Source organism: Xyrauchen texanus, chromosome 2 (genome assembly GCF_025860055.1).
Source record: "Xyrauchen texanus isolate HMW12.3.18 chromosome 2, RBS_HiC_50CHRs, whole genome shotgun sequence".
NCBI lineage: Eukaryota > Metazoa > Chordata > Actinopteri > Cypriniformes > Catostomidae > Xyrauchen > Xyrauchen texanus.
The window spans coordinates 3,350,644-3,367,586 of NC_068277.1; the positions used below are offsets into that span (position 1 = coordinate 3,350,644).

The 16,943-nt window shown below is 40.1% G+C and overlaps 2 protein-coding genes across 2 annotated transcripts in view; both read left to right on the forward strand.

Moving 5' to 3' along the window:
* Window positions 1-9,869: 9,869 nt before the first annotated feature.
* LOC127617951 (H/ACA ribonucleoprotein complex subunit 3) lies at window positions 9,870-10,963 on the forward strand. The gene is made up of 2 exons (XM_052090140.1): window positions 9,870-10,074; window positions 10,443-10,963. The coding sequence occupies exons 1-2, from the start codon at window positions 10,021-10,023 to the stop codon at window positions 10,581-10,583; spliced, it is 195 nt and encodes a 64-aa protein (XP_051946100.1). The 5' UTR covers window positions 9,870-10,020; the 3' UTR covers window positions 10,584-10,963.
* Window positions 10,964-11,067: 104 nt separating this feature from the next.
* The window catches only part of LOC127617244 (solute carrier family 12 member 6-like), a 59,069-nt gene continuing 53,193 nt past the window's right edge, over window positions 11,068-16,943 (forward strand). The window contains exons 1-2 of the mRNA XM_052089189.1: window positions 11,068-11,209; window positions 12,967-13,677. Coding sequence (XP_051945149.1) covers window positions 13,464-13,677 — 214 coding nt within the window. The 5' untranslated portion in view covers window positions 11,068-11,209; window positions 12,967-13,463. The remainder of the gene's footprint in view (window positions 11,210-12,966; window positions 13,678-16,943) is intronic.

Below are 16,943 nucleotides of genomic sequence, written 5' to 3' on the forward strand. Positions count from 1 at the left end.
TCCTCGTGGCCCACAGGGGGTCCCCAGACCCCAGTTTGAAAACCCCTGCTTTAGCAGATACATTTAAAATGTACATTCTTCTACATGGAAAAGGACTAATCTTTAAATATTAATCTTGCACTAATCTTTAAATATTAATCTTGCACTAATCTTGGCCAGTGGTGGAAAGAGTACTGATATTTTTACTTAAGTAAAAGTACTGCTACTGTATAAATAATTCACTTGAGTACAAGTACTGAGAAATATTATGACTCAAGTAAGAGCAAATAAGTAGTTTACCAAAAAACGACTTAATTAATTACAAGTTACTTTATGAAAATGATATTATATATAGTGTATATGCTTCCATTTTTAAAAGAGAAAGACATTTTTGTTCTTGAAAGAAACTTATGCTTCCTTTAAGGATGCATTAAATTGATCAAAAATACTGTCAAAATCATTAATTGCCAATATTATTATTGTTTTAAGTGGTATTTATTCCAGTTTTCCTTTACCTGTGATGGCAAACATATATGTGTCACCTATTCCTTACAAAGCTTTCTAAAGTGCTCATTTGGTACCCAAGGAAATGTTCTTATCATTAGAATAATTGAAAATGGTGTGACACAATACAGTGGTTTGTTTCCCCATTCGCTGAGCTATTGAGTTCTTACAAGTTGCTTTACACTTGCAAGTACAATTTTGGTGTTAAAAATAGGCAAATAGAAACACATTTCTCCTAAAATCTATTGTTTTAGAGAGATGACGGCTATTCGTGCATGACTGTTTTGCTAATATAATCTCTAATCAGGGTAGAGAGGGAAGTGGACGGACAGATTCACAGTTCACAGTCTCTAGTTTGAGAAACTCCTCACAGGTCCTAAACCAGCAGCTTCTAAATACCAACGACCTGCACTGCTGCAAGAGGATTCTTGGACCAACAGGATATTTTAAGAGTACAATTATTTAATTAGAAATCGCCATTTGTAACATTATAAATGTCTCTATATCGTCTTTAATCTACATAATGTGCATTGTGACTGAAACACATTCCTATTTCAGGTTTACTCTCATTCACTGATGTCCAAGTAGTTTGGCTATTAAGTTAACATACTGTATAAAACTAATATAATGCAAAATCATACAGGAGGAAATGTATCATCTGTGATATTGCAGCAATTATCCAGATGTGGAATGAGATTATTAAGCAAACTGTTATCAATGCTTACATGCCAACTGAATAAAATAAGTCAAAAATAAACATTTCACAGTGTTTAGTGAGAGATATGATTGATTCACACAGTAAAAGTGGCTGTTCTGTTTATGTATTATTGTATTACAGTTGTAATAATAAAGTCTTAATTAACATTACGATTATTTAACATATAGAGATATTATTATTAAGTCAATTGTAGCATTTTGTGACATTTTGTTTTGTGATTTCTCATACCTGCTCTATATAACATCCATCTCTTGCACACATTTAGACTAGCGGGTGAGATAGGGCAGGGATGTACAGCACTGTGGTGAGAGTGTTACCTGCTAGGACAGTTTATTTTGAACAAGAGGGGAGAACGGTTACGGAATTTAAAGCGGGAGTACAATACGAACTGATGCAGATTTATTAAAGCGGAGAGCTTGTCTATGTGCACGATGGTGAAAGGGACCGGATGGTGGGGAAAAAAGTATGTTCATTTACATTTATGCATTTGGCAGATGCTTTTATCCAAAGTGACTTACAGTGCACTTATTACAGGGACAATCCCCCCAGAGCAACCTGGAGTTAAGTGTCTTACTCAAGGACACAATGCTGGTGACTGTGGGGATCAAACCAGCAACCTTCTGATTACCAGTTATGTGCTTTAGCCCATCTACACCACCACTCCTCACTCAATGTTCAGTGAAAAGTCAAAAGATCGTAACGTACGTAATTGTAACTATATCAGATATTATTAATAAAACACGGGAACTCTTTGCGTGGGAATTTTTGCCCCATTTCTTTAATTTCTGGGAACTTTTTGTCAATTTCAGTGGCATTTTTGCTCAGTCGCCATTAATTTCTGACACTGTTGGTATTGTATCTTTCTAAGGTACTTATAAAATGTTTGTTTTAGACATATAACAGCAAGTAAACAAGATATCCCCACATATGTGTCAAACCACACTGTGTTAATGTTTGACACAATTAAAACATTACCTACTTTAAAACAAGTGAAGTTTGATCAGTGGTTAAACATGTTCGGACGTTTCCCTCGTACCTGAATGAACGGCTCATTTCCGGTATAAAATGAAATATGCAGTAAATCACAGTATTGCAGTTGTTGTTTATTGACAGGGCAGAAAGTGTTGATGAAGCGAGAGAAGAGAGGGCACCGGCGGCAGTTTATGCCAGCTGCTGTGCTCATAAAGCTGTGTCCTGAGGGCTTCTGTCATGCGCATTATAGTTTATAAATAAATGTATAAATTAGAATTGTCTTATTCCCAAAAATTCCAAAATATGATGTATTTTTGTGTACTTTGTAATTGTGGTGAAAAATAACTGTAGCAAAGTTGAATAGTTTATTTTTAATCAACTCAATTAAAAGTACTATTATTTATTTATACTTAAAGTATTTTTTTTAAATATTTACTCAAGTACTGTAACGAGAGTAGTTGTAATTTGTTACTTTCCACCTCTTTGTTTTACAAAAATGGCAATTATTGTGCTCCAAAAACAGTGACCAAGTATTACCCATTTTACCCAAATTTCAGTAATGTTTGCTTATTGTTATTTGATCAACTCACATCTGAGCAGCGATGTAATATTGCACTCGTTCAGAAGTTGAAGTGTTGCTCCACTCCAGTGCGGCCGTATTCACCGCTGCGGGGAACGGAAGGTCCGGACACTGAACGGCGAGAGAGGGAATCAGACGTCTGAGAAAGAGAGAAACTATATTATCAAGCATGAAGCCACACTCAAGCTGTTCTTGTTATTGATAGTATTGCCAACTCCGCATACATGGCACGTTATCTGTATGGCACATACACATAACGATTTGCCCTGATTATTTTGAAGTTGTAAAATATGGGACACTCTCTCATGAGTGATTGAAAGGGGGGTGTTGTTGAGTTGGTGCTGGTTGACGTTTTTAGACGGTCCCTTAACACACCCTCCAGTTTTAGCCCAATGCGTGGACTTTTCAGACGGTCCCTTACACACCGTAGGCAAAATTTCCAATGATAAACAAGGTTCGATTAGCAATCTTCAACTATTTCAATAGGACAAATCATTGTCAAATCATCATCATTTAATCTTTAAAAACAGGATTTTACATGTATTTTACAGGATGGATGGGCACGAATCAGTACAACTTTAACTACGGGACAAAAGTTAGACTATGACAGATCAATTATTTAAAGGAATAGATTATTTTGAGCTGTTTTTTTGAGTGAAGCGGTTTGTTTGGAGAGTTCATGTAGATGAACCGTACCAAAGCATGATTCATTTAGTGCAATTCTGTTGTTTACCGCAATGTTTTTGATTAATTTATTTAGGCCTATGTAACCGGTCCTGCTCAACCCGCTCCAAACGGGATTCAAACCGGCATCTCCAGGATGTGGGAGGCGGGCACGCTAACGAGGAGGCTAAAGGCTACAGCCTCTAGCGACAGTCGCTAGTCTGCCTCTTGAGGCCAGGGGAGTGATGTTTACACTCTGCACATCTACCTACCAGCTGGCTCATCTTACACTCACCCCCTAAACCCTGCTGCCATCTGGGTCATGGCACCACTGTAACCGGTATTTTATTAATTATATGCAGTTTTGTGGCAATTTCCATATCAAACAAGGAGTAATACAATTGTGTACCCACATGAAGAAGCACGCCAGAGCTTCAGTATCTGGACTGCAGAAGTAGAAGTCTTTAGCTGTCTCACAGTATCTCCGCCACAGTCGGTAGTTATCAAGCAACTCTTGAGGAGGAAAGGGGAAGCCTGGTTTCCTTTGAGGCACTAGATTGTTGGGCACTACAAGAGGTGCTAGAATGGGCAATTTGAGGTTTACAGGAGGACATAGAAAGGGGCTGTTGAAGTTTGGTTGATGTTGAAAAGTGGGGTTGTTAGAGTTTAATTGATGAATTGGAGGGGGGAAGTTTAGATGAGGCATACAAATGGGGCAAGTGGAGTTTTGATGAGGCACTGCAGTTCGACAGTTACTGATTATTCTGGGCATTGGAGTGGGGTTGGGGTTTTGTTGAAACATTGGAGTGGGACAGTTGGGGTTCCAATGGAGTACTAAAGCTGGCCAGTACGGGTTTACATGAGGCATTACATGGGGGCAATAAGGATGTCCATATGGTTCTGGTATTTTAGGGTATTCTGAAGGACTTAGCTGAAGATCTTTGATGGCTGAGGATGTTTGGATTGAGTTGATTGGTGGATGAAGCTCTTGGCATCTTGCCTCCTGCTCTTCAGAGTAGAACTGCTCCAATCCAAGTTTAACTTCTTGCTTAAGAGCTGCCATCGATAGAGTCAAGTGTTGTGACATACTCTTAAGGTTTAGATCAAGTTCCTGATTGATTATCTCAAGACTGGAGCATTGAGAAGAATTAACCAACTGAGAAGTTCCAAAATATTTTTGATCCATTTCCTGCGGTTGCAATGGTTGCGTCAGCTGCATTTGAGATGGATCAGGTGCTGCTGGTTCAATTGTGTGTTCTCCATTAAAAAGTCGGAAATAAACCCGTTCTGTGAGGTCATAATCAAAACAAGAATGGTCGCCGAACCCAAAGGCATTCTTCTCTTCCGGTTGCATATAAGAACTAACTTGGGGTTTTTCTGAATTCAGTTCAGCGTCCACATTGATTGGCTGTTGAATCATCTCATGATGTTCAGTGTTGGGGAAATCTTGTGCGTTTTTCCATCTCATATCAAACATTTCTGAATACGCTAGAGATGTATCTGACTGATCCGCAGTCAGGATGTTCATTAGTGTTAATACCGCCTCTTCATCTTCAGTAAGTGGAAGCAGATGGTCGAGTTCAGCACTGTGAGGAGATCTAAGATGTGTATCTTCAGACTCTTGATGTGCATTTGAGTGTGGAAGAGGTGAACAAAGCAGTTCTGAAAGGAAGAGGTCATATCGTGTCTGGTCAGTTTGATCTAGTTCAGATGAGGATGGTGGAGAATGATGGATTTGTGCTGAACTCAAAGGATCAGGCTCAGACTCCTGATGGTTCTTCTGTGAATGAATGTTCTCCATCTGAAGATAGGAAGGACAATCAGTTTTCTGAAAATGAAAGCACATGTGATAATCAAATCCCTTTAAAATAATTTGACATGTTTTAATCATGATATGAACATCATGATAGTATATTTATGATAGTATATTAGTTTTTGTTTTTGTTTTTTTGTGAAATGGTCAGGGTAATCAGTGGTGTTTTTGTGAAGGAATTAATATTTAGTCTACAAATCCATCCATCCATCCATCCATCCATCATCCATCATCCATCCATTTTTTTCAATTCAATTCAATTCAATTTTATTTGTATAGCGCCTTTCACAACACACATCGTTTCAAAGCAGCTTTACAGAATATCAGCATTAACAGATGATAAAACTGTAATGTCTATAAAGTCGATTAATCATCATTGTGTAATTTAGATAAAATAAGAATTTTAATAGTGTTTAAAAATAATTAAATGATAATTGTATTAATAACCCCAGTGAGCAAGCTGTAGGCGACTGTGGCAAGGAACACAAAACTCCATAAGATGTAAATTAATGGAGAAAAATAACCTTGGGAGAAACCAGACTCACTGTGGGGGCCAGTTCCCCTCTGACTAACCCCACCCTAACCCTAAACCAGACTCGCTGTGGGAGCCAGTTCCCCTCTGACTAACCCCACCCTAACCCTAAACCAGACTCACTGTGGGGGCCAGTTCCCCTCTGACTAACCCCACCCTAACCCTAAACCAGACTCGCTGTGGGGGCCAGTTCCCCTCTGACTAACCCCACCCTAACCCTAAACCAGACTCACTGTGGGGGCCAGTTCCCCTCTGACTAACCCCCACCCTAACCCTAAACCAGACTCGCTGTGGGGGCCAGTTCCCCTCTGACTAACCCCACCCTAACCCTAAACCAGACTCGCTGTGGGGGCCAGTTCCCCTCTGACTAACCCCACCCTAACCCTAAACCAGACTCGGCTGTGGGGGCCAGTTCCCCTCTGACTAACCCCACCCTAACCCTAAACCAGACTCGCTGTGGGGGCCAGTTCCCCTCTGACTAACCCCACCCTAACCCTAAACCAGACTCACTGTGGGGGCCAGTTCCCTCTGACTAACCCCACCCTAACCCTAAACCAGACTCGCTGTGGGGGCCAGTTCCCCTCTGACTAACCCCACCCTAACCCTAAACCAGACTCGCTGTGGGGGCCAGTTCCCCTCTGACTAACCCCACCCTAACCCTAAACCAGACTCACTGTGGGGGCCAGTTCCCCTCTTACTAACCCCACCCTAACCCTAAACCAGACTCGCTGTGGAGGCCAGTTCCCCTCTGACTAACCCCACCCTAACCCTAAACCAGACTCACTGTGGGGCAAGTTCCCCTCTGACTAACCCCACCCTAACCCTAAACCAGACTCACTGTGGGGGCCAGTTCCCCTCTGACTAACCCCACCCTAACCCTAAACCAGACTCACTGTGGGGGCCAGTTCCCCTCTGACTAACCCCACCCTAACCCTAAACCAGACTCACTGTGGGGGCCAGTTCCCCTCTGGCTAACATTATGAATGTAATGTAAATATTAGAGTAAATCATCCATCCATCCATCAATCATCCATCATCCATCCATCCATCCATTCATCCATCCATCCATCCATCCATCCATCCATCCATCATCCATCATCCATCATCCATCCATCCATCCATTCATCCATCCATCCATCCATCCATCCATCCATCCATCCATCCATCATCCATCCATCCATTCATCCAGCCATCCATCCATCCATCCATCCACCCATCCATCCATCCATCCATTCATCCATTCATCCATCCATCCATCAATCCATCCATCCATCCATCCATCATCCATCCATCCATCATCCATCCATTCATCCATCCATCCATTCATCCATCCATCCATCCATCCATCATCCATCCATCCATCCATCCATCCATCCATCCACCATCCATCCATCCATCAATCCATCCATCCATCCATTCATCCATCCATCATCCATCATCCATCCATCCATCCATTCATCCATCATCCACCCATCCATCCATCCACCCATCCATCATCCATCCATCCATCCATCCATTCATCCATCCATCCATCATCCATCCATCCATCCATCCATCCATTCATCCATCCACCATCCATCCCAGAGTTTCCGCTAGAAAAAAGTTTCGTTTTACGGACATTTTGATGATATGCCGGTCAAATATATCGCCTCTTAATTAGTCAAGTTGAGGAAAACTGGAGGCAGTCTATGTAACTTAAAAAATGACATAATCAGGCCGTATAGAATGCAACATATTATTATTAGCTTAACTTTCAAATAGACGGAAAAAAAAACATGAACGTCCGATTGGCGTCAATCAACGCCAATTATTTTTTACTGTGGTTTCACACACATTCACTTTTTGAAACATTGAGGCACGGATGTACCTAATACAAATAAATAAAACATCTCCAGTTAACTAGCAGATCATTCATTTAGTCCGTTATTAAATAAGAGATCTAGCGCTAAAATCTGTTGTTTTTTAAATCAAGCTGAGCGATCGTGTCCGCTGCTATCAGTTGCATGGACGACGCGCTGCGCGAGTTGCGCAATCTCCACTAGGACGCGCGTTTCAACCTATCGCCGTTGCGGAGACTCTCTATTAATTCCGGTGAAATCACAAAATAAAATGCACACAAACGTGTCCCTGCTTGATATAGACTGTAACCATGCACTGATGAACATAGGCTATTCAGTTTTGATGATAGAGAAAAAAAAACTGCACGAATGCGCGGATTAGAAGCACTGATCTATCTATAATGAGATGTTCCTGATTCACCATCGTCTGGCCTCTGAAAAAAGCTTTTAAAGCTAGTCTGCCTGGGCCTGGCCATATTTGAAACGTCTCACTCAATCGTTCGTTGTTTAGGTCTATATTGCAGCCGTTTTAGGCGTGCGCTTTATTTGAAATGCAGCATGCGATGTTGTTTCATAACTTTCAAACGATAGAGCCTGTTCCTTTATAACATAGCAAGAGATCGGTGTATTTTTGCTTTATACATTTTAGGCTTATTCTCAAATTCAGATTGTGTTAGGGGGACGGGATTATTAGGCAATTTTAATCGGACAATTTGACCGGAGAGATTTAATTTTGTCGGACATTTAATTTTTTTACCGGTCAATGTCCGGTAATTACCGGACAACGGAAACCCTGATCCATCCATTATCCATTCATCCATCCATCCATCCATCCATCCATCCATCCATCCATCCATCCATCCATCATCCATCCATCCATTCATCCATCCATCCATCCATTCATCCATCCATCCATTCATCCATCCATCCATCCATCCATCCACCATCCATCCATCCATCCATTATCCATTCATCCATCCATCCATCATCCATCCATCCATCCATCCATCCATCCATCCATCCATCATCCATCCATCCATCCATCCATCAATCATCCATCCATCCATCATCCATCCATCCATCCATCATCCATCCATCATCCATCCATCCATCATCCATCCATCCATCCATCCATCCATCATCCATCCATCCATCCATCATCCATCCATCATCCATCATCCATCCATCCATCATCCATCATCCATCCATCCATCATCCATCCATTCATCCATCCATCCATCATCCATCCATCATCCATCCATCCATCCATCCATCATCCATCCATCATCCATCCATCCATCATCCATCATCCATCCATCCATCATCCATCCATTCATCCATCCATCCATCATCCATCCATCATCCATCCATCCATCCATCCATCCATCATCCATCCATCCATCATCCATCCATTCATCCATCCATCCATCATCCATCCATCATCCATCCATCCTTATTTATCTCAATTTCTATCTATCTATCTATCTATCTATCTATCTATCTATCTATCTATCTATCTATCTATCTATCTATCTATCTATCTATCTATCTATCTATCTATGGGTCGGTCGGTCTGTCTATCTATTTATATGTGTTTCTGTCTGTCTGTCTGTCTGTCTGTCTATCTGACTGTCTGTCTGTCTATCTGTCTGTCTGTCTGTCTCTCTGTCCATATATATCTTAATAACATCATAATTAAAGTTGAAGTATCAGGTTGATACTTTATAAGTAATTTCCTGAGAAGTGATTGTAAAAGATAAGTTTATAATAGATACATCACACATCAAGATACAGACACATCTGTTATAAGTTCATATGAACTTTTCTAAAAGGTGCATGTCTACTTTATGATGAAATCAGAGGTTTAACATTTCAACAACATTCGTCTTTTAGTTGGGCTAGAGGAAATTACTATAAGTAATTTGACACATTCAGGACTCAAGTCCATACAGAAATAAACTACAGTGAATATGAACAGAGCATGAGTGTAAATCATACCTGTTTCAGCACAGACAGCTGACATCCAACCACATTAACTCTTTCAAAAATCACACTTTCAAAAACAAACATAAACATCCCAGGATTCCAATGACACACACAGAAAATTATATTGTAATTACTTGTATATATATTTTTAATTAATTAAATGTATTTATATCATTTATTTGTTGTTTATGATTGAAATTATATATATCAACAAATACAGTTGGCGGCGCCCGTTCACTATAAAACGCAGTTTCCCATAATCCCTTGCGTCTCTTCCTCACTTCCGGTGTTCCGTGAGTTTGGCCGCGCACGTGTGATTGTGAGCCGCTTTGCTGTTTATAATAGTGTTTTTTGTTCGTCTCTTACTGGTTTAATTTGAGGGACGTTTTGTCCTCTTCATAACCTCACCTTTGACTGTGAGAGTGAATCTTCATCATGTTCCTGCAGTTTTATCTGAATGAGAATGGCGACAGGGTTTACACTCTGAAGGTGAGTCCAGACCTTTTTCAGTCCTGTGTTGCGTGTGCATATTTGAGCACACTTCTGCATAAAACTGCATATACATTCCTTTTATTAAAGGAATAGTTGAAAATGTGGAATTATGTTATTTTGTTGTTACCCTATGAAAAAGGGATTTATGTTAGTGTATGGAAACCATACACTAACCTTAGGGGAACGTAATTTGTTTTAAATGTGTGGCGGTATAATGATACTAATATACCATGGTACTGGAGGATTACTATATTCAGGTGTGTGTGTGTGTGTGTGTGTGTGAGAGAGAGAGAGAGAGAGTTACCGTGAGAGAGACTATATATATATATATATATATATATATATATATATTTATTTATGTTCAGAAAGTGGACCCATCCGGTCAGCCCAGCAGCTCGGCGCACCCGGCCCGCTTCTCTCCGGACGATAAGTTCTCCAGACACCGAGTGACTATCAAGAAACGCTTCGGGCTTCTGCTAACACAACAACCACGACCTGTGCTGTGAACGGAGCAGTGGACTTTTACACACATTGTATTCATATATTAGTGTTTATTTTTTAATTCCTGAAAGTATGGCTTGATTTTCTTTGTACATTTTGTGTTTATGCTGTTAGTACAATAAACATGTAAACATTTGGAATATAATGCCTTAATTGTATGCTATCTACACCTTCCATTTGTAAAACATTGCTAACAGGGAACAGACCTGTTTTCTTTTTTTAAATCTTAAAAGTATGGAATACATTTTCAAAAAGGGTACATTTTAGTACCATAGAAGTAATTTCAGTGGGATAAAATGTATACATTCTGGCTAACGCTGTTCAGAATTTATGCTAACTCGTTAAAACAATCTTAACAAGGAAAATAAAATAAGAATACTAAAAACAAAACGCCTGTTTAATAGATTTCTCTCGTGATCACTTATGCGCAAGATTGAAGAACTACATTTCCCATGACTCGCTTCTCACGCACGCGTCATGACATCACAGAACGTCACTGTTGGGAGTGCGCCTTACGTCCGCAGTCAGCCAAACGTGCTGATTTGGTGAACTGGAAACCGGAGACTGAAGCCGAATCCCGGGCGTACGCACTGAACCCGGGCTTCAGCGGAGCTGTGACAGCCGTCAGCAGGTGAATGAGCATCAGAACGGTCAGATCTTTCGATAGCGTTGTTCAGAAGTGAATGAAACTGGTCAATACTGGTTTAAATAAAACGCGCGCGTGTCAAGTGAAGTGGTGAGACGTGACTGGGTTTTTCGTGTTTATTCGCTTATGTGACCCGGTCGCAGGTGTGTGTGTGTGTGTGTGTGTGTATGTGAGAGCTGATTAGAATTGGCTTTGGACGTTCTCATGTACTGTTTATGTGCTGAAGTGTCGCAGGATGTAACCTACTGAGCTGCCTAACTAGACAGCATTTTGGGGTGTCATAAGTGCTATAATACCAAAGCAAGCTGTCTACATAGGTTTTGAAACAGTCTCCTTTGTATGGGTTAATATCTATCTACAGACCTGTCTCAACTTTTCTCATACGTGAGAGGATCCAGCTGGATCTTTCCAGATCAGTCCAGTTTTCTGCATTACAGAAATCACATCTGTTAAATATGCAGTGATTGACAGCTGTCAGAGTTTTGATTGAGACATAAGAGGTCGACCGATTATGGATTTCCCCGATACCGATAAGATTTTTAAAATGGCCGATAACCGATTCATTGAATGTTAATGGTCATTCTATAACTGGGGGTACATTAATGTCAACAAAAACAAAGTGCTTTCTCAATAAAACAACTATTGGTTTAAGTTAATATATAAGGGAAATTTCCCTTAATCCATAATCATCATGTTTGTGTCCTCTGACACATACAGGCTTAAATTATGACAAGGAAACTGATCTGTGGACAGTAATTCATTATATTCGGTGGACACAGTAGGGTAACGTCAGCTATGTTACCCAAGAGTTGACCCTCTATGGTAACTTTACAGGTCACAGTTGACATTAATATCATTTTGACTCATAATTTCACTGGTAGGTCTTGTCAAACACACGTCATTTTATCAGGTTAACCTCACATTCGAATGTATATTTGAGTTAAAATCAAACTAATATTGCATGGTTTTGGAATAAACCATTTTTTAGTTGGATGGGGGTGTTTGTTTCGTAACATAGTTGACAGAACGTTTGTGGACATGAGTAAAATAACATTTTCTTTATGAAAATGTCAAACTCAATCTAAAAAAGTATTTTTTTTCTGAAGTGTTTAGAATTTAAATAACATATAGATGATGCTGACTTTTGCATTTTAAATGCATAATTTTTGACCCACTCAATTCAAAACAGTCAATTAAGAAACATCGTGGCAATTTCAGGCAAAATGAAACATGGGGTGCACAAACTATTTGTGTGATATAATAACATGCTTTCTCTTAATGGATAAAATATGATGTTTCTGAAGAAAATGGTTTGAAAGTATTGATTATCAGTGGGCCCTAAATAATAGAATGAGCCTAAAAACATTTCAGTCTTTTATTACTGTGACGGGCACAAAAAGAAATGAAATCGCAACTATTGGCACCGATTAATCGGTAAAACCGATATATCAGTCTTCCTTTATTGGACTGGTGCAGCCCATTTAGCATAATGATTTAATTTGTATTGTTTTTACATGCTAGATGGTTTGTTGTTGGTCCAAGATGGTCTACCGGATGAAAACCAGGTTTACGACTGTTAGTCCACTTGATCTGCTATCTAAACCAGTTTAGGGCAAAAAACCGAACTTAAACGACCATCTAGACCCTATTATCATAAGAAGCTGATTGTAGCTTTGATATTGTGCGGTATTTGTTTACTCTGTGCTTTTATGTTGTTTTTCTCTTCCTTTCCCTTCACACAGACACACACTTACAATTTGTTTTAATTAGATAACCATAACTGTCATCAAACGTATCAATAAGGACTCATTAAGTTTGGGTGACAGTCGAAGAACGCTCATTTTTACACATATCAGAGAGTACGTCGTGTTTAGCCAAACCAATCATTACCTTAAACAAATCATACCTCAATACATAGTAATAACTGTCCAAACTAAACTTCTGTACGTCTGCTATCTATCGCACACATATCCATTGAAAATATTTTTGTAATCGTTAATATTGACCTCATAGAAGTCTTACAGTACTGTAGTTAGTTTTGAAATCTCATTGCAAAACAAAAAATACACCCATTCGTACATAGTATCATTCGCACACGTCCCAGGCTCCATGGCGATGAGTTGGGTCGCGTCCACGCCGCCCCACACTATCAGCTGATTGTCGACAGGTCACCACCGTCACCGGACCCCAAAAAAACAACACGCTGTCGGACCACCAGCAACCATCGGTGCGGGAAGCCATGTCGACTGTGCGCTTCACCGTCACGCCCACCAAAGCCGAAGATCTTCCGGGCGTGTCGGACACGTCTCCAGACATCAGCTCGCGCTCCAGCGGCAGGGATCGCTTTGGCTCCAGGGAGAGTGTGAACCGTAGCGAGCCGTACAGCGAAACATCCGGAGGGATCGCCACATCCACAGCGGGCGACACGCCGGACCGCAGTAACATGGAGCATGGTGAGTCAGCTTTTAAATTATTTTAGTTTTTGCTGCTTTTCTTTTTAACGTTATTTAGAGCTCAACAGTTGGGTTTCGTAAGTAAAAATAAAATTTTACATTACCTTTACAGAAACCACAAGTTATTGTGCGTTCACCTTCATTATTAAAAAATAGCATTTGATTTCTGAGTGACGAACTACACTACCCATAATCCTGAAGAGATCCACCAATCAGAGAAATCAGTATGACGGTGGAAATGGGAAATGCGGCAACAGAGCTCAACAGCATCCGCCCAAATCCCATGAAGCATTGCGAATGACGTGATCGAATTGTTCTCCATGCTCCCACTATTCTTGTTTGTATCAGTGTTGTGGAGTAGTTAACTAAAAGTAACGACGCTACTAATTTAACTACATTTTCTAGCGAGTAGCGCTGTAGCATTAAAAAACGCAAAATTTGACACATTGTATTGCGAACGCAGCTGTGGAGTCGAGGGAGTTATCAAACACACTCCCCTAATCTGTCCTCTCTCTTATCTAGCACTGGGAAATCTGAATCATTTAAGTGAATCGGTTCTTTTGGATCTTTTAAGCCATTCAAAATAAACGATTCCCTAATATTTAATGCAAAAGTGAAGGTTGTGTGAAGAACCATTTATCTTTAACAGTGCTATCATAGTGAACTACAGCATGGGAGGACTGAAGGCCAAAACGTAGAGACATTAATGCATTTTCAAACTTACTAGTGTGACTGGGAAGATGGAGGCCTCTGAAAATGATTGTCATGTGGCGCAATCATGTGATCCATTCTAACCAAAACAATCAAGATGGCGGCCCACAGGGGCTTGGGTATCTCAGCGAGTACTGACGCTGACTATCACACCTGGAGTCGTGAGTTTGAATCCAGGGTGTGCTGAGTGACTCCAGCCAGGTCTCCTAAGCAACCAAATTGGCCCGGTTGCTAGGGAGGGTAGAGTCACATGGGGTAACCTCCTCGTGGTCACTATAATGTGGTTCTCGCTCTCGGTGGGGCGTGTGGTGAGTTGTGCGTGGATGCCGCAGAGAATTGCGGGAAGCCTCCACGCGCTACGTCTTCACGGTAACGTGCTCAACTTGCATGATAAGATAAGTGGATTGACGGTCTCAGACGCAACTGAGATTCATCCTCCGCCACCCTGATTGAGGCAAGTCACTACGCCACCACGGGGACTTAGAGCACATTGGGAATTGGGGTATTCCAAACTTCTTATGTGCTTTAGCCCACTACGCCACCACCACCACGATAGCACTGTTAAAGATAAATGTTACAACCTTCACATTTCATTCCTTCATTGGCGATGACTGTCCGTCCTATACGTTTCAGTGTGGATGAGAAACTTTTGGTAAACGCTTGAAAACGGCAGTGTGGACGAGAGCGTTTCGAAAAAACAAAAACGTCATTTTCAATTGTATATGGATTAATGTGGATGTAGCCTGATTTATAGTATTTCTGATCTTTAAATTTTTTTTTACTTAAATGTCTTGCTTGTATACTTATAATCATGTCCACACTAATCAGTTTTCGTTTAAAAATTCTTGTTTTCAGTTTTTTAACGTAATAGTTTTTGTAACGCTCCTTTTTGGTTGGAGGATAATGCTGTTTTACTTTGGATAAGTCGTTTTCCAAACATAAAGTCGTATTCATGTGGATGTGGCCTACAACAATAGTTGTATAACTTTCGTTTGTCATTCTCAATGCTTCATGAGGTGAGGAGTTAGTTCCCTTGAAATGAAATTATCAGTCTTTTTGTCTAAATTTCACATACATTTTTACTTAAATCAAATCACTTTAAATCAAAGTGTGCATTGTTGTGATTCACTTTAGAGCTGGCTGGGTTGCAACTATTTATTGAATTTATTTTCTGAATCTTTATGATGAAATTGAATGTGAGAAACACTTTCAGAATCTATGCCGCTGAAGAAGTTGTCACCGTTTCGCTGTATTATTTCAGTGTCCTTTCGCTGGGGTTTAGTATTTAGTGTTTATCCACCGTAACCATGTCATTAGTTACTCTTATCATGTTTTAAATGTTGACAGTTGTACATGAAGCTAATCTTATCAGTGATAAAACAGGTCAATATTTTACACTGTTGCTGGCTGATGTTACATTGCTATGTCTGGAATCGCATACTAGCATACCATTTCTGCAGTATTCAACTTTTCAGTACTCAAGTCATATCTAGAGACCAGAATATCATAGGGACTCGTGGGTGGGCTCTTTTGACTTGGGCCGCCAAGCAACTGCCGTAAACACCCTAGCAACCACCTAGCAACGTAGTGTGTTTCTGGCAAAACGCGTGTGCACACACACACACACACACACACTTCAGTCAGTCATTATGTTGCATTAAAAGCTTCAGACATGGATAACGAAGATCTGTGTGTATTTTGCATCCAGACGTGAGCTAAATCTGCCAATACCTTTCTTTGTGGACGTTCTCAGTTGGAAATAGGATTCTTAAATCATATTATGTTTACGTTCACAAATGTGTATGTGTGTGTGTGATAGGGGTCGGGGGTGTGTTTAGGTGAGTTAGGGTTGGGTCATTTCTATTGTACAGTTCATGTCCCCATCGTGTCTTAATCAAGGTCAGAAACCAACAGGGGCCACTGAAAGTGATAAACATTACTCCAAAATTCAAGATCTGAGAGCTGAATTAATTATTTGATGTTTTCTTTGTGACATCTGATCTGACATATTTCTTAAAATTATGTTCTAGGTCTAATTATACAAATTTTTGCATAAAATATAAGCAACAATCACCTTCATTTTACCTTAATTTAATATTTAATAAGTATTTATCATAATACTTTGATTTCAGCTGTTGACTTTTTTGCCTTGTCCAAATACCAAATATTCCAGGTGTTATTGGACTTTTCCTTAATTCTTGAATTAAATGTGTTTTCTTTAAAATATTATTTGAATTGGTAATTATTTAATAGGTTTTTACTGTGAAGTCAATATGTCTTTCCATCCTGTTAGTCTGTTGTAATATCCTTTTAACTAAAGGGAAACTGTCTCATTATTTACTCTCATGCCATCCCAGATGTGTGTGACTGTCTTTCTTCTGCAGCAGTCTCCATGGCGATCATGTCTTTTACACTTCCTATAGCGCCATCTAGCGCTGTGCATATGCGTCAAGCACTAGGAAGTGTAATCAAGCTTGATATCATGATCGTTCACAGAGACTGCAATGCAAGATGTACAGTGAAAAATAAGTTACGTTTTGGTCTTTGGATCACTT